Source organism: Capsicum annuum, chromosome 1 (genome assembly GCF_002878395.1).
Source record: "Capsicum annuum cultivar UCD-10X-F1 chromosome 1, UCD10Xv1.1, whole genome shotgun sequence".
Lineage (NCBI taxonomy): Eukaryota > Viridiplantae > Streptophyta > Magnoliopsida > Solanales > Solanaceae > Capsicum > Capsicum annuum.
In genome coordinates this window covers 237,549,215-237,568,216 of record NC_061111.1, presented here as the reverse complement: position 1 = coordinate 237,568,216, position 19,002 = coordinate 237,549,215, and the positions used below count along the sequence as shown (strand labels likewise).

The window sequence follows — 19,002 nt, the reverse complement described above, 5'->3', positions numbered from 1 at the left end:
GCACAGGTTGATTTTGAGGTTTAGGGATGATTGGCATAGTTCGAATGCAATCGGGAATGATAACGGACTGCAATAGCTGATTCAAAATGTCAAATTTGGGTTAGTAGCGAGGTGGGTTCAGTTTTAGACCTTCATATTTCATTTCAATCTTTCATTTAAAAAAATGATAAGGGATCCCGAGGTAATTTTTGAAAAGTAACTTTTTTGAAAAAAATCTAACATCGTCATTGTTTCTGGAACATCAAAATTAGCATAGTAACATAATTCATATGCCTTCACAGGATTCCGAACGAATCATTTATGAAAATATTAGTATAACAACCGAAATGAAGAAATATGAAAGCTAAGCTATCGGTTGTTATGTTTCATTAAGTACCTATAAACTGAAGATGATGGAGAATAAGACTCAAAAAATGGTGAACAATTTAACTAAATGAAATAGTTGAAATAGACCAAAATATTAAGTGACATAAATTTGTTCGGCTGGGTAACTTAGTCACTTATCAAAATCAACCATTTACTAATGAACTAAAAGAAACAATTTTATTAGCTCTAGACATTGAAGAGAAAAACAACCTCAACAATTCAGGTTTGGATTAGTTCACTTATTTTAATATTTAATCTTAAATTTGATACTATAATCATTGCATGTCATGACATAATCCTTCAAAGCATCATAAAAATCACAGTTAAAAGAAAAAAATGGAAAGATAATTTATGAAATCGAACAACTTTGTAATATTCTCTTCAAATCATAAATAAAGTTAAATAGTTCAACTTTCAAATTCTATGGTGGCAAATAATTTTATCGACTCAATATACAATTTCATGTAATAGTTAATGGAAAATATAAATGACATGAAGCAACGTAATATCACAGCCTAAGTTGCCAGACTTTTCACCTTTGATGTCGTGCTCATTGAATTCTCTAGGAATACACTATTTTGGGGGAATTTGGCATGCACTTATTGACATTTTAAGAGTCCGACAACATATGCCATAACAGTCATAAACAATGCGGCAAGAAAAGAAATATAATTACAAAATCTAACAATTGCAAAAGAGTTATGACTTGCAGATATGGTGTTATATATATCAAATAAAAAGAATTGCCTAATACTTTTTATTCGGAAAAATATTTTTCTACGAATAATAATTTGTCAGAAATAGAAAAAAAGATTAATTGATATCCACCTTATAATTTGAACAAGGGAGGTCAAAAGGCTAATATAGATGAATGTTATTAATATCGGAAAATGTATGAAACAAATAGATAAGTATAGAGTAAGTTTTTACAACTGCTTAAAGATGAAAAAGTCCGCTTATAAGACACTAAGGGATCGTTTCATAGAGTGTATAAGAATAATGCACAATATGGTGTGTTAGTAATGCTTGTATTAGTAATGCTTGTGTTAGCTATGCTTGTGTTAGCTATGCTTGTATTAGTTATGCTTGTATTTTTATTATGTAGTGTTTGGTTTGATGTATTAAAAATAACATAAATTAAATAATTTCTTTTTTAAAAAAATTTACAAATATATCCTCCATATATATATTGGAAAGGATGTGAAAGTTTTTTTGAGGAATAATAGTGTCTTTATTCAAGTTAATGCATGTATTGGATCCGTTGCATTGCTAATATCATGGATTTTGAGGTATTAGTAATACACACATTAATACACAATAGAAGGTATAACTAATGCAAGCATTAGTTATCATAGGGTGCAACAGTATACCAAACAAGATATTAGTAATACATATTAAACTAATGTATGCATTAGTTTTTCAATACACTCTACCAAACGACCCTTAATTGAGCCTTTTGCATGGTAAAAGGGGACTCAAAACATGTGAATGGATTCTTTAAACTTTTAATTGTGGAAGATAAATAGACCACTAATTTAACTTCAATCAATAATGGACTTAACACCATCCTATTTTTAGTACTTAGTATAGTATATACTATATGGAAAAGAGATAAATATACCTCTGAACTATGACAAATGATACATATACATATATATATATATATATATATATATATATATATCTTCCGTCATACTTTGGTATACATATGCCCCTACCATTAATAAAATGGTATATTTATGCCCCTCACAGCAACGGTAGGAGCATATGTGTACCCAAAGTAAGACGGAGGATATATACGTATCATTTATCATAATCTAGGGTATATTTGTCCCTTTTTCATTTTTATTTTTTATCCCAAATAATTAATCAAAATCCACTACCCAACCCGGTCCTAATAAAAATCCAAGAGATGCCTATCTAACATATGCATTTTTTCACCCTTATAATGATATACACATACAATACGGTAACACCCATTACTACTTATTCGAAAAAAAATCATTAACCCATAACACCAAAAAACAACACCAAACAAATTGAACCCCTCACGTTTCAATTCTTGATGAAATTTCATCAAAAAAACACCACCCACCACCGGTCAATACCACATAGTCACCATCTACATCAAATTGAAAACACCCCACCGGCGACCCATCATCACACCCCCAGCTCTGTCTACCTTCAGCCTAATCTCCCTCTTCTCAGTAAAAATCAACTAGCATCAACAACAAATCACTGCAATTTAATTGGGGTTCACGTTTAAGAGGAAAACAGAAGGGTATCAGATTAGGAACAAAAAATAGAAATCAAGTCGAGTTGGTTTGAAATCTGATTTGATGAATTTATTGGGTCGGGTAGTGGGTTTGGATTAATTATTCGAGATAAAAAATTAGAATGAAAAAGGATAAATATACCCCTAAAATATGATCAATGGTATATATATATATACCCTTCGACATACTTTGGGTACACGTATGCCCCTATCGTTAGTGTAAAGGCTTATACGTACCATTCCATTAATGGTAGGGGCATATATTTTTCAAAGTATGATGAAGGGTATATACGTACCATTTATCATAGTTCAGGATATATTTGTCCTTTTTTCATATATTATATGATTAATATTTAATATGTAATTATTTTATAACATTTTGATTTAATGTGGGGGCAAAATGATAATCCAATACGAAGGGGAAATATGAGTTTGAGAAATTCTAAGATTCCGCAGATAGGCAAATCTTCATCCTCACAATCGATCCATCTAGAAGATATTCTGGAGGATCATCCATTATATGGATAACTGTAGTTATATTTAACTGCAAAGCAAGCAGATTGATTCGTAACCTTTATTTTGCAGGAGAGTCATATAAGACTCGAACATATTATGAAACAATCCTATTATCTACTGCAAGTGTAGAGATTGAACACTTTCAGGCCTATGATGGAGAACAAGAGGTGCATGGGTTCTCAGAAATTGTGATAAAAAAGATCATTACTTTGGGAGATTGGGGTACTACCTTAATGGCAGAAAGGCAAATACTGGTGAAAGGTTCCAGGATTAACTTCACATATTGGGACTATATTCAAGCCTTCACCAAAATATTATATTATATTAATAATAAGCATAAACACACATGGTTTATCAAAATATGTGCGAAAAATTTTGACGAACCACTTCATAATTAGTTTGTTCATTGATGGTCGTATCATGGCCCAACTATTCAAATTTTGCCAGACCCATTTCTGAAGTTATACAAATGATGGACAAAAGTATCTGCATTATTGACTGAGTTATACCACTCAGACCATGTCTGTAATTTAAACAAAATAGACCAGATGTATTTCTTTTTATAGAATTCTCAATTCCATGGATTCATAAATGGAATATTGAACTGGGATTTACAAAAGAACAAATCTCTTACTTATACAGGACTTTTTATAACAATTTTTGGGACAAGCTGATGCACAAGGACACCAATACTAAAAGACTAAATGGGCAATAACTCCTGGATATTATTGATAATAAGGTTCGGGAATATACGAACTCCTCAAAAAAATATTGTTGAAGATAAATCACTAAAGCATATCAGCAAAAGAATTTCTATTTTTTATGGAGATAGGATGGCAATGATAGAATAGTATTTGGAAGAAGTTCGAAGAAATTTGATAAAAATTGTCGAACAATATTCTTATACTTTAATGAAGAGCATCACCAGCGAGGATATTGGAGAAGATATTCAAGATTCCCAGCCAATTGAATCAGAAGATAATCTGAACGAAGAAGCCATTGCAAAAACAAAAGAATTTCTTAGAAAGCTGAAAAGGGAAAAGATGTTGTTTAGATAAGAACAAGATGTATGGGACCCGAATGTGGGACCCTCTTTAACTATTTACACAGTAGATCCACTGTGCATAGGACTCGGATGAGGGACCCAAAAGTACCGTATATAGATTCCTTTTACTCTTTATATAGGACCTTTGAGTGTAGGAAAGGTCAAGGTTTTTAAAATGCAATTCTAATGTTTTAGAAAACACAAGAATATCATCAATATAAACAATAATAAAATTCATCTATGGATTAAAAATGTCATTCATTATTTTTTGGAATTCAGAAAGGGTATTTTTTAATCCAAAAGGCATCACATTCCATTCAAATTGCCCGAATGGGACATTGAAAATAGTTCTATAAGTATGCTCTCTAAATATCTGAATTTGCCAATAACCGGATTTTAAATCAAATTTTGAAAATATATTGGCATCATACAATCTGGAAAATAAATCCTTTTTGTTTGGAATAGGGTATCTAATCCATTTTAAATATTTATTAAGAGACTTAAAATTTATCAGTAACCTCAGTGTACACGTTCTTTTTCAGCAGCATTATTCATATAAAATACAGTGCAAGACCATGGTGATTTAGAATGTTTTATCAAACCCTTTTGTAAGAGATTATCAATCTCCTTTATGCTGAATTCTACTAACTCTTTATTCATTTGAAAAGGTCTAGATTTCATTGGGATATTATCCACGCAGAAATCTTCATATGGAAGAGCTATAATGTGTTGTTTTCGATCCCAAAAGACATTAGGGTGATCAGCACACACATCAATAATTATTGGTTCGGAGATCATTTTTATTTTCTCCTAAATTTTAGCAGATTTCATGGTATCACAAATATTCATGATAAATATTTCAAGTTGTAGAAAATTAACATATTGTTGCTTCATTTCAATTAAAGCATTTATATCCCTAGTTATAGGATCTGTAATAAAGGGGTAGAATATCTCCTTATTTTTATAAGTAGCAGTAAATCCTTTAGCATCAATATGAGTGTAGGGATAAATTGCATTTATAAAAGGTGTTCTAAGAATGATTGGGGGATATAATTATTTTTTTACAAAAAAGAAGAAGTGTGGAATGCAAACCTTATTTTGGCAAATATGTGTATTAGGAAATTTATAATTAATATCAAGAGTAAGCTGCAGATTTAACAATATGAGTAGTCTTATGAAAATATCTAGTCAGAATCAAACGTCTTATGACAATATCTAGTCAGAATCAAACCTTCTTAAATGCAACTAACATCAGTACCACTATCAATCATGACAACATTAGTTATAGAGAAATCATTATCAATTAATATAGTGCAATTAATATACCATTTATGGGCTGTAATAATTTGCATCATACCCAAAAAATAACCGTTTTTCACATCTAAATCATGAGCATGAACAATATCATCGTCCTCTTTTTCTAACCTTTTTTCCTTCCCTTTGGAATTGGAAGAAATATCATTGTGAGGAGTATCTTTCTCAATCTTTGTAATCCTGTGATCACAGATCATTTGGTTTTATTTTAGAGATATAATCTCCCTTTTCAGGCTATCAACCTCAATTTTTAAATCATTGAAAGATGCATCATGACCAGGCAGTTGACTTATAGCAAGTCTCCTATTTACTTCAGATAAAGAATAAGGCATGTAATAATCAATATCAGTACTCCGCATAACATGAGTGCTATCAGTAATTTTTAAAGTACTAGCGATATTATCAGTAGATTTTTTTGTAGAAAAATTAATAATTTTCTCACGAAGCTTTTCATCAGAAACTTCTTTAAATAATTCAAGAACGTTATCAGCAGTAAGTGTTTGAACATTTAAATCAACATTTAGATTTAAATCTTCAAACTGTGATTGTAATTTATAAAACATCTCATCAAAAGTGCAGGTATCACCATTGCAATCAGTACAAGTATTTACATTAGGATGATTACTATCAGATAAATCAAACAATTAAACATCTTTTTCAGATTCAGAATCATAATTATAATCAGATTCGGAACCAGAAGTGTATAATAAGCCATGTACCTAATCATGAACCTCATCAGCAAGACGTAAAGACTTAAGCTTTTGGATCTTGCAATTAGGAGCAATATGTCCTAGGTTACAACATCTGTAACACTTAATCTTGGCAAGATCATGCTTAAATCTATTTTTTGTAAATCTAGTAGACTTGCGATGGGTTTTACAAGTCTCACACTCTTCTTTGGATCTATGTCTAGATCTCTTCTTTTTATAAGGTTTATCAGACTTAGAATATTTTTGACCCTTTGAAGTAAAGGCAGGGTGATCCATACCAAATTGCCCACAAAAATCTACTAATTGGGATTTTTCTCTAAGCTTATCAAGCTTAATTTGTCTAGACAATTTTAACTCATTACATAAGGCTAAAGCTTCTTGAGTATGGGCTGCTATCAGCTGACCATAGGTATAATTTTTTTTAGGTTATTTCTATATTGGAGCCCCTAAGTTCTTTTCTAACCCTTTCAGCAAAAAGAGAAGGGAGTCCGTCTATGAACTTAGTCTTCCAATAATCATGTCTATTTTTAGGTAAATCCATGACCCTATTTAAAAAGGTTTCTTTATACCACCTAAATTCTCGTAATGTCCTACATCTAAGGCCGTTTAAGAGCGTTCGAGTATTTTCATATTGATTGGTAAATCTACCTCCAAAATGTTGTAGAATAGTAAGCATAAGAGTATAAACAACATCTTCTCTACCCGTAGGTAAATCTCTTCCTAGGTTATCTTTACCAAGAGCTGAAGTCTTAGCTTCAAATATTGTTGTCCTATTATCATCAGTCAAGAAACTGTCCCACCAGCCACGAAGATGGACAGTAAAACCAGCAACAATCATTTTACAGATAACTACATCTGTACATTTTTTATGATTCTCGGTAGAAGACGTAGCTTTCATTATTGTAGAATACATTAACATACAGTGAACAAGTATTGAAAGTTGTCTTTTAGTCAAACCGTCCAAGTTCCATTCATAAATCTCATCTCCACTATAAGATGTATTAGTCTGATTCTAATCTCTTTCCTCTATCAGAACATCTTGAGGAGTTGGATGGGGATAATAATTGGAAGTCATTCGGGGTATATCAACATATTTTTCCATGGTTGCTGTTTAACCAAACCTCTGAGCTTATTGAGCTCTGAGTGGATTTCATTATCCATATCAAGAGTAGACTCTATGCTATCAGCAAAGCCATTAGATAGATCAATGGGTTTAATTTTCAAATTAGAAAACTTCTTATCAAGAAGTTGTTTCAATCCTTCAATATGAGATAATTTTTCAAATCTCTCAATATCCAGAGGTCTCTGAATGCAAGGCTTAGCTGTTAAGTCTTCTTTCTTATCCTCTGAAGTGGAAGCAAAATCGAACTTAACACATAGCTTTTTCACCATCTCAACCAATTCATCTAGCTTTTTATCAAGAAAAGAAATATGTTTCCCCAAAATCTTGATAAGAGCTTTCCAAAATCTTAACATACAATGGTAAATATATGGTTATAAACCACGGCACAAAGCACACAATCTGATTATGCAATGCACACATCTCATAAATTCCTGAGAAATATTATTTAACTCATCTGGACTATAAGTCTCAAAGAACCAAATTTTAAATTGGTTCCATTTGTTATAAAAAAATTTCATTTTAATATAACTCCTTGCTTGAGAACCATGACTAAAATCAATTTGGTGTGGAATCATATTAAACATTGTTAACATCAAACTCCATTTCAGAAGGAGTTGGGCTATCCCTATCAAAGATGTTATCTCTATCCTAAACAATATTGGTCTTAGGATCAATTTTTATCCTTTCTACAAAACTAGTAGATGTAGGTATAGATGCGAAATCAATAGTATGCAAAAATGCTGCACGATTACTAGCTGGACCATAAATTAGTTCAATGGGAGATATATTATGCAGAGCAGGCAATAACTTAGGCATAGAAAAGGAATATCGGTTATACACCCTGGACTTGTTATCAAATTGAAGACAAATCCTTCCATCTGGGTTTTGCGTTACATGAGATAATTCAGAGTTTGTCAGATCATTCGTGACTTGACTCGAGGAAATAACTAAATTTAAGATCCATGTTTTGAGAAATTCAATTTCATCCCATTTTATAGGTCTCCTTGTGGTGACCTTGAATCTTGCAAAGTTTGTTTTGACCAATAAGGTCTGATTTGATGCATCATCTATCAGTTTGCATCTTGGGTCAAAGTAGACAATAATTTGTAATAAATTCTATAAGAAAGATAGATTAACTCAGAACCAGGGGTAAAATTATAACCATGAGTTTTTATATTCAAAGTCAAAGCATCAAGAATATTCACATCAGACAAAGATAATTGCAAATTTGGCTATGTGTTAAAATATACTGGACCATATGCTACCGTGGATTCAATTGAACCCATAAGAGACTGTCTAAAATTTAGATTTCTAGTATCCCGAAGTGCTGCTAGAAATGTTTTTGGTAGCACTTTAAGAGTTAATGGTTTAAAAGCAATCTGAACCATTCCAATATGCATGAAATTATAATGACGTTTATACATGTTGATGTCACGTTTATTTAACAATCTAATAGTCTGCTCATCCCCATTTAATGCTAAAAACTACTCAGTAGTTTTTATAATTTTTTTATAAAGAACTTTATCAAAGAAATCATATTCATAAATGGTTTTTATATCCACCTTGGGGATAGTCCATTTATTTAATAAATCAAGATTTAGAGGTCTATCAACCTCTTCAAGTTTAATACTTTTTGTGCTAACTTCTCCCATATCCATTTTGAAAAGTTCATATCTATGCCAAAGACTTCAGATCTATAACATAATTACTATAAAAAAACCTACGCTCTGATACCATCTAACAGGATCGAAAGGCGAGCGGTAATCCATGTGGCCCACCAAACCTATTAAATACTATTGGAAAGCCTAGTCGGATAACCAACCAAGGCACCAACCGAAATATAAGAGAATTTCAAATAGTTTATTGACTGTATGGAGAAATAAATTCTTTTACCCGAACAAGGGGCCTGTCAGAAATTTAGTACATACTTATGATGAGCCCATGTGTCTAAATTTTCTAACCGTGAAAAAAAGACGCCATTCTCTTCATCTTTAACGGGCTTTACATTCACAACTTGGTAGACGTAGTCACTAAGACAAAGACACCATAAGCAGTACTAATTTCGATTGTACCAACCATTTCGGAACCAAGTCAAGAAATTATAGAAAATTTCCTTCATATTTTGATAGAATCTGGATCTTTCATAGTTACTATGTAAGAGAAGTTAGATCTCTAGCATAGATATGAAAAGTTTTAGCCAGACATAGTCACGGCTAGAGCATGGATGGAAGTATTAAAGAACTATAAAATAAAAGAGCAGTAAATACCATATAATAGCGGCTATCAGCCTTCTTTTATTCAATCTTTGAGATATTTTACAGAAGAGAGAGAGGAGAGCAAACTGGCAAAGAGAAAAGGAAAAAAGATTTTTTTTTAAAAACACCTTAACCGTGCAGCATCTTTGCATACTATTGATTTCGCATCTATACCTGCATCTACTAGTTTTGTAGAAAGGATAAAAATTGATCCTAAGACCACTATTGTTCAGGATAGAGATAACATCTCTGATAGAGATAACCCAACTCCTCCTAAAATGGAGTTTGATGTTAACAGTATTTAATATGATTCCACACTAACTTGATTTTAGTCCTGGTTCCAAGGCAAGGAGTTATATTAAAAAGAAATTTTTTAGATTTTACATATTTTTTTTAAAATATTTTTATGGATAGATGCTCACATTTCTTTAATTGTCTACAAAAATATATTTTTTAAAGATATTAATATCACTCAACTATCATTATTTAATCAAAAAGATATTGAGTAACTCAAATGACTCTTTGTGTTCTAATTGACAAGCCATGTCATTAAATCATTTTTAATAATACACCTATTTAACTCATCAAACTAATTTAATCAAAATTATATTCTTATTCTTTTCTTTTTTAAAAATACATTAGTTTATTAAGAAAAAAAATTTCATGCTTAGAAATCTTTTACCGATTTTTTTTTTTGAAGTTATTTTTTTTGGATGGTTGTTTGTATTTTTGGAGTTGCCTACAAAATTACTTTTAATTTTACTAAGACAATAATATCACTCAGCTACCAATGTTTTTCTCAAAAAACACTAAATACCTCAAAAGTTTCTTTCTCTTCTATTTGGCATGTCAAATTACTAAATCATCATTTTATTAATAATAAACTTATTAAGTCGTCGAACTCATATAACCATAACTATAATGTTATTTCTTCATTTTTTTAATTAATTTATTTAGAAATTTTCATACTTAGATGATTACACTTTTTTTTAGCGTTATTATTTCTAAGAAACTTTGCCCAGCTGGGTAGGGACTTTGGATTAAAAAGGATTGTCAAGTTGTCCAATTAAGTGGGAGTCTTCCAAGGTTTTTAAATTAGGTGCGAGAGACAACTTTATTTTTATTTTTTTTTTAAGTTTTTTCGTCCCAACAACTTGTTTCAGTTGTAGAACAGTTGTTCGACAACTTTGCAAAATTGTTCAATAATTGTGCAAGTTGTTCAACAACTACGTAAAGTTATTCAAACAACTAATGCAATTGTCCAACAACTATCCAATTATTTAAAAAGACTTAATTTTTTTTTTAACAAATTTGTGGGATCCTGTTCTTAGTTGGAAACTTTGGGGGCGAGGGGGGAGGCTTTTTGACTCATTTTTCTCAGCGGGTATGTATATATACGCTAGCAACATATAAAAAACTATTTCATTCATCTCCACAACAAACGCCGCAGCTGGTTCCTCAGAAAACCCTAATTCTCTCCTCTGTAAGCACTATTTTTTTTTTTTTTTTTTTTCTCACTTGGTACTAGAGTAAGTGTCGCGTATCTGTACGTTGATGTCTGTATCTGTCTTTGGGAGTCTGAATGAATTTTCTATTTAATACTATTTTTTCGTAATTTTGTGTAGAAGGTAAGAGGAAAATCAAGAATGGTTGTACCTTTGTTGAACAAGAAGATAGTGAAGAAGAGGGTTTTGAAGTTTAAGAGAGCTCAATCTGACCGCAGAATCACTGTTAAGGTACTTTTTTTGTGTTTATGTTACTGTTTTTTTTTATTTAAATAATCGTGTTGTCGGAGCCAACCTTCTTGTACCTTGACTAAGTTTACGGGATACATGCAACCTCCAATATCAGTAAAATACAAGTGTTTGTATGAGATTGTTATGTGCTTTAGTTGATATGTGTGAATCTAGCCCAAACATCATAGTTATCAAAAAAAAAGTTGTGAGAAAGTAGTTCCAAAGGAATGGTTGAAGTGTTGAGATGTAGGAGGTGATTTACCTCTATGAAGCGCAATGTGTAGTGCATCTGCCCCATTTTGATGGTCAAGCTCACTGAACACTGCTGCTTGTGTCTGTAGGTCTTTATTGAGTAAAACGTAATTGTTCATATGAGATGGTTATATGCTTTAATAGTTGGGAGGAAAAAGAAGTAGTTCCAAAATGATGGTTAGATTGTTGAGATGTATGAATTTTTCTGTCCCATTTAAGTTGTTAGGTTCACCCAACACTTTGTGCTCGTGTATGGTAGTAGGTTATCGAATTGCTAGTAATGTGTGATCAAGCTGATCCAGATAAATTATTGGAGTGGAAGTGAATTTGGTTAAGCTTATATTCTTTTGTTCTGTACTAGTGTTCTGATTCTGTGAAGAGTAATGTTAAAAAGATGGTTAGATTTGTTTTATTTGGTAAGTTTAGTGTTCAGATGAGATTTGCTATGCATTTTAATATTGGGGAGGAAGTAGTGCCAAAGTTATGGTTGAGATGTAGGAGACATTCCCTCTGTGAAGCTTAGTGTTGGTTCATCTGCCTGATATTTGGTGGGTAGGTTTATCAAATGATTAGTTGGGGTGTGATCAAGCTGGTCTGAATCTCTGTTGTGATTAGAAATTAAAATCAGTGGGGAGGAAGTTAATTTGGTTGCGTATATTTCCTTTTGTTCTGTATTGTCTTTTTGTTTGTGTGAACAGTTATGCTATATAGACTGTTAGATTTGCTTTATTTTGTAATGCAAATGTTTATAGAATATCTGTTATGCGTTTTAATATTGGTAAGAAAATGGAATTAGTTCCAAAGACAAATTTACCTGTAGGATGAAGTTTATATGAGTTCATCTGCCCCACTTTTGATACAGAGGTTTATCAAATGATTAGTTGAGATGCAAAGAAGCTGATCTGAATCACCATTGTGAGGGAAAATTTAATTTGGTTATGCTCATATCCTTTTGTTATGTACCAGCATTCTGTTTCAGTGTGCGTTTCATTGCTATACATTTCGTTTTAGCCGTGATTCAAATTACAGAACAGGTATAGTAACACAGTTCGCTTCACTGATGATCAGCTTTCTGTCAATTCTTATCCTTGCAAATATAATGTCTTATATTCTGTTCTCTGACCCTCTCTGCATATAATGTGATATTGTGAATATTGATAGTGTACTTTAAAGTATCCAATTCCATGTAATAACGCTATTTTCCTGACATTAGTCGGTTATGTATGGCATCATGCTGTTTAATTGGTTTGGTTTGTACTTAGCAATCTCTCTTAGGCATGTATAGTTCCCAGACCGCATCTCCCTTTCATCAGCTGTATTCTAATGGTAGATGGCTTACAAATTTACCTAACGATACTAACCGCTGAATTTATTGATGACAGCCAAGCTGGCGTCGACCAAAAGGTATTGATTCTAGAGTTAGAAGAAAGTTCAAGGGATGTGTATTGATGCCGAACATTGGATACGGGTCTGACAAGAAGATCCGCCACTATCTTCCCAATGGCTTCAAGAAGTTTGTTGTGCACAATGCAAGTGAGCTTGAGGTTCTAATGATGCACAACAGGTAATGCAACAACTACAGTATTTGCCTATTGTCTGAACATAAATACTGGTTTCTTGTCTTTGATCTTGGCTAAGTGATAATTTTTTTTTATTCCCAGAACTTACTGTGCAGAGATCGCACATAACGTGTCCACAAGGAAGAGGAAAGAAATCGTGGAGCGAGCTGCCCAACTGGACGTGGTTATAACCAACAAGCTCGCTAGGCTGCGCAGCCAGGAGGATGAATAAGCATTTTGTGCTTTAGAAGAGATTTTTGCCCTTTAGAAGAGATTTATATATTCAGTTTTTGAACTTGTTCCCTGTGTTTGACAGCAAACCAGTTACTATATTTTTCCTAGATGTTGGATTTGAACCATCCAATTGCTTTCAATTGTTTAAATCATCAGATTTTGGTTTTCCGATATCTTTTTAGTGACTAATGCTGCATTACTGCTTATCTGCAGATTACCATAGATGATCCTATTCTGTGCTATACTAATCTAGCCAATAGCCTAGTTACCTTCACTATTAACCACTCGAATTGAAGAGCAAAAATCAAAGTTTGTATTGGTGTAATTCAATTGACAAAAATTCAAGGGTAATTTGCTAAAGCTGGTTGCTTGTCTGCTGGATGGTAAGTCTCATGAATTACTTGCCTACCAATGGTTGTAGGTTCTCTTGACGAGTTGAAAAATCCTTTGGTTCACAGCTCTTCGTTGCCTCACTATTATGTTTTGAAACTGTCCAATTCCTCTCACCAGTCGGTACCATTGGCCGTCTATCTATTCTCTGCAACAAATATTCTACACTTAAGGCAACAGTCCACAAAATGGGCAACTATTATTCTGGACGATCCCCCAATTAGCTAATCTATCCTGCGTATACAGATTTCCATGAGCTACTAGCCTTGATAAGATCATTTTGGTAATCCATAGTAGTTGCACACAATAAAGATCCACTGTACTTCCTGAAAGGCTCCCTTCATCTTGTGGTAGAACTTCCTTATATCATACTTAAAACTGTCAAACACCGCAAAGTCTCCCTTCATCTTGTGGTAGTACTTCCTTGTATCATACTTAAACACCGCTAGGAACTCCTCCATAGTTATTCCACAATATACTTGGTGGCCTTTACTATATTTTTCAACATCCAGGGGCTTGGGTAAACTTGGCATTGTAGATATGGCCCCCCTCTTCCATAAGACTCATGCATCGTAATGATTATCAGTCATTTTATGATTTTTGGGAGTTTGATTGTCTTATTCATTTTTGTAGTTGCATTATGGTATTTACGGCCTGCAGGGGTTGGTGGAACAGTTTCCGAAGTGGTTGGATGAGATTTAGATGAGTTTTTCATTTTGGAAGGTTGAAAGTTGAAATGGTTGACGAAAGTCAACATTCAAGGAAGATGAACTCGGAATAGAATTCCTAGTTCTGTTAGATCTGTGAGGAGATGTCACGACCCAAGGCTACCCCCTAGTCGCAACAACGGTGCTTACGGTCACAAGTGACCACAAGCCAACCCATGAGCTGGTACCTGCTGTGAGCACTGAATAAAACTGGTAACAAAAGAGTATGTGCGAAAAGTAACTGAAAAATGCCATAAGGTTTAAGATACTATAAATAATACAATTGATTCCACAAAAACTGAAATATACGTGGAAATATTGAAACTAACGGTAAGAACGGACAAACTAACTGACTATCTAAAAGTGTCTGAAAAGCCTTCAAGACTAACTGACTAGGGAGTTGATGGGACAAACCACCAACTAACTCCGACTGACCATATAACTGAACTGCTAACTCAATTGAATAAAGATAAACTCGTCCTCGAACTATGAGGACTCACCACTACTGCTGATGCTGGCTATCTGATCTTGTCTAAGCTCGGTCGGGAAACTGAACATCTGAACCTATGATATAAGACATCATAGAGCAAGAAACGAGTATGCGATCAGTACTTTGAATATACTGGTATATGAGATGAGGTTAGGCTGAAATGCATGGTTAACTGGACATAAAGTAATGACTGGCTGAATATTATGAGATAGTTGAGTAAACATGCATGAAAAATAAAATGCTGAAAGTGCAAGACCAAGCATATGAAGTTTCTGAAATAATCTGTAAAACTGAAATACTGAAATTTGATAACTGAATAACTAATATTCTGTATGCCTTGGTCAATCCACCTAAACTGAATTCTGTACTGAATACTGAACTGAGACTATAGGAGGTACCATATAACCGACATGCCCCATTCTAAGCTGATATGAGTCAACCTGTAACCCTAGTTGGAAGGGTTTCAATACCGTGCCACGGGTATTAACACTGGATGTGTGGATCCATTAAGATACTGAAGAACTATGGTATCAAGCTTAAACTGACGGTGATCCCTGGGCGGAGTCAAGCCTAAAATGACGGGTGACCCCTGAGAGGTAGTCAAGCCTAAACTGTCGGGTGACTCTTTATAGCCTATCCTGGCTACGTGGTTCTGAAATATAGGGATTGCTACTAATGTCTTCGCTTAACCGACAGGGAAGCCATTGTCCTGCATTCTCTCAGTGCTAAATCCTACTCCCAACTGATAGACACTGATTACTGAACTATACTGAGCTTAACCGAGCCAACAACTGAATATGATGCTAACTGAATGATAAGGCTCATGGTTTATCTGAAACCATTCTGGAGATACTAAAAACTAGGTAAACAACTAAGTTTCGAGTATTCATAACCCCAGCACTGAATGGAAATAACAATAAGGAACTCATGAAAGCCATAAAACCACAATAGGGAATCAGAGTTTAAAATTCAATCATTTAGACATTTCATCAAGCATTTGAAATTCATATACTTAAGCATGAGAGTGAGTGAAACATGTGGAAATAGCATAATCGCAATACTAAAATCATGAATTTGAGATTAAACATAAAGTTTTCATCAATCAAACGTGTGAGGGCTGCTTTCAGGGAAAATCACTTGTAAACATAATTTATATTCAAAATTCATGAAAGCTTCATGGAAATAATTCATTATAAACATGCAAATTTCATGATTTAATACATAAAATAGGTTCTTGGACTCCATTTTAAAAGAAAACGATGGATGAACATCACACATACCTCACACGACAATTTCATAAAGTGTCTTGAGGATTTTCTTGAAGCTTGAGCTTGAATTCTTTAATTTTATTGAATGGGCTAAGGTTTGTTATTGAGAGAGGAATGACATTTTTTGAGAGGATTTGTGAATAATGAGGTAAAGAATGCTCCTAAGGGGCCTAAATTTCATATTATGGATGAGTTTAGTGAGGGAAATTGACCCAAAGACCCTTAATGATGAGGATTTAAAAAACTGGAAGAGGCCACCTAATGCGGTGTTACCCCTGGTTGGGTCATCGTGATACCTTACTATTTTGAACATCTTAACACAGCCTAAACCTCGTCTAAAAGTTTCGAAACTTCCCCGAGATATACTTTTGACCTCCCTAAACATGAATCAACTTAGAAATCAACATTCCGAGGTCGGGAAGGCCAAACTAAAAATCTTCAAAGATTAGGGGTCTTGAAATGGCTAAGTCTTTAACACTTAGTGGAAATTTTCTAACTCTTGGACCCCTTTAACATGAAATAGTGAGCTGAATTGAGCTAGGATTTTATGGGGTCTTACAATATCTCCCCCTTAAGGACATTCGTCCTCGAATGAGACTGGTTAAGCTGAGAATATTCAGGAACTAAGATTACATACTGAACATGTATAGCTGAAAACATGATTAGATGACTGATCTGATTTGTGAATGCATGCAATGATTATATAGCAGGAACTGAGAATGGAAAAGAGATAATCTAAGGAAAACTGTTACCTTAAGTTGAGTCTGAGTTTGCGGAGAAAAGATGAGGGTCCTTGATACTCATATCTTCTTTTGTTTCTCAAGTGGCTCCCTCAACGGACTAATTTTACCAAAGATTTTTGACCAATGGAACCTCTTTGTTCCTTAGTCTGTAAACCTGATGATTTAGGATCTCGACTAGGATTTCTTCATAAGAATGGCTATCCTGAACATTTGTAGCCTCTAACGGAACAACTACAGTTGAATCACCAATACACTTTTTCAATAAGGAAGCATGGAACACTAGATGTACTGATGCCAAATCTGCAAGAAACTCAAGCTCATAAGCTACCTTTCTAAAACGTCTCATAATCCTGTAAGGACCAATATATCGGGGACTAAGCTTCCCCTTCTTGCCAAATCTCTTCACTCCCTTCATGGGAGAGATTTTCAAATAGACTAAATTTCTAACTACAAATTTGAGATCTCTCCTATGCTCATCTGCATAGGATTTTTGACGGCTTTGGGATGTCTTAAGCCTCTCCCTGATTAGCTAAACTTTCTCCACCGCATTAAATACCGAATCTGGCCCTATCAAAGCAGTTTTACCTACCTCAAACCAACCAATAGGAGATCTACATCTACTCTTATAGAGAGCCACAAATGGAGCCATCTGAATATTCGATTGATAACTATTATTTGTAGGCAAACTCGATCAATGGCAAGTGATCATCCCAACTACCCTTAAAGTTGATAACACATGCTCTCAACATGTCCTTTAGGGTCTGAATAGTCCTCTCTTCCTCACCATCTATTTGAGGATGAAAAGCGGTACTAAGATGGATTTGTGTACCTAGACCCTTCTTGAAAGCTCTCCAAAAGTGAGAGGTAAATTGCATACCTCTATCTGAAATTATGGACAATACAACACCATGCAATCTAACCAACTCTCTAATATAGAGCTTGACATAATCCTCGATTGAATAAAAAGTATGAACCAGCAAGAAATGAGCAGATTTGGTAATTCTGTCTCTGATAACCCACATCGAATTATGCTGAAGACGCGTATGGGGCAACCCAGTCACAAAGTCCATATTCACCCCTTCCCACTTCTAAGTGGGGATGCTGAAGTCCTGTATTATGCCACTAGGCCTCTGGTGCTCAATATTAACTTGCTGACAGTTAGAGAACATAGCTACAAACTCTGCAATATCCCTCTTCATACCACTTCACCAATAGATTTCCCGCAAATTATGATACGTCTTAGTGGCTCCTGGGTTAATAGAGTAACGCCCACCATGTTCTTCTTCAAGGATTCGTTGCCTCAACCCATCAACACATGACACACATAGCCTACCCTAACATCGCAACACACTATCTCCCCTTTGGGAGAAAACCTATACTTTCTGATCTCTAACTAACTCCTTCAACTTAACCAAACTGGAATCCCTATCCTACTTCTCCTTTACTTTGGAAACCAATGAAGACTCCGAGAAATTCTAAACCCATACACTACCCTCAGCCGAATCGACCAAACAAACACCTAATCTAGCCAACTGATGAACCTCCTGAACCAACTTATTCTTATCATTCTCAATATGAGAAACAATACCCACAGACAACCTACTAAGGGCATCTGCTACTACATTAGCCTTGCCCGGATGATACAACACACTCATATCATAATCCTTCAACAATTCTAACCATTTTCTATGAAGAACTTTTAAATTTTTCTGCAAGAACAAAAATTGCAAAATTTTATGATCCGTGAACACATAAACATGAACCCTATACAAATAGTTCCTCCAAATTTTCAAGGTGAAGACAACAACTGGTAACTTAAGGTCAAGGGTAGGATAATTCTTTCTATGGGATTTAAGTTGTCTAGAGGCATAGGCTATGACCTTACCTCTTTACATAAAAACACAACTAAGTCCAACTCTGGATGCATCACAATAAACAACAAAACCCTTTGAACCATCTGGTAAAGTCAAGACTAGGCTGAGGTGAGTCAAGTCTTCAATTCCTGAAAACTTTTCTCAC

General features: G+C 34.0%; 1 protein-coding gene across 1 annotated transcript; it reads left to right on the top strand.

The window, feature by feature from the left end:
* The first annotated feature begins 10,922 nt into the window (after positions 1 to 10,922).
* Positions 10,923 to 13,556, top strand: LOC107848082 (60S ribosomal protein L32-1). The gene is made up of 4 exons (XM_016692758.2): positions 10,923 to 11,087; positions 11,230 to 11,340; positions 12,975 to 13,156; positions 13,254 to 13,556. Exons 2-4 carry the CDS (start codon positions 11,251 to 11,253, stop codon positions 13,381 to 13,383), a joined length of 402 nt encoding a protein of 133 aa, XP_016548244.2. The 5' UTR covers positions 10,923 to 11,087; positions 11,230 to 11,250; the 3' UTR covers positions 13,384 to 13,556.
* The last annotated feature ends 5,446 nt before the right edge of the window (positions 13,557 to 19,002 follow it).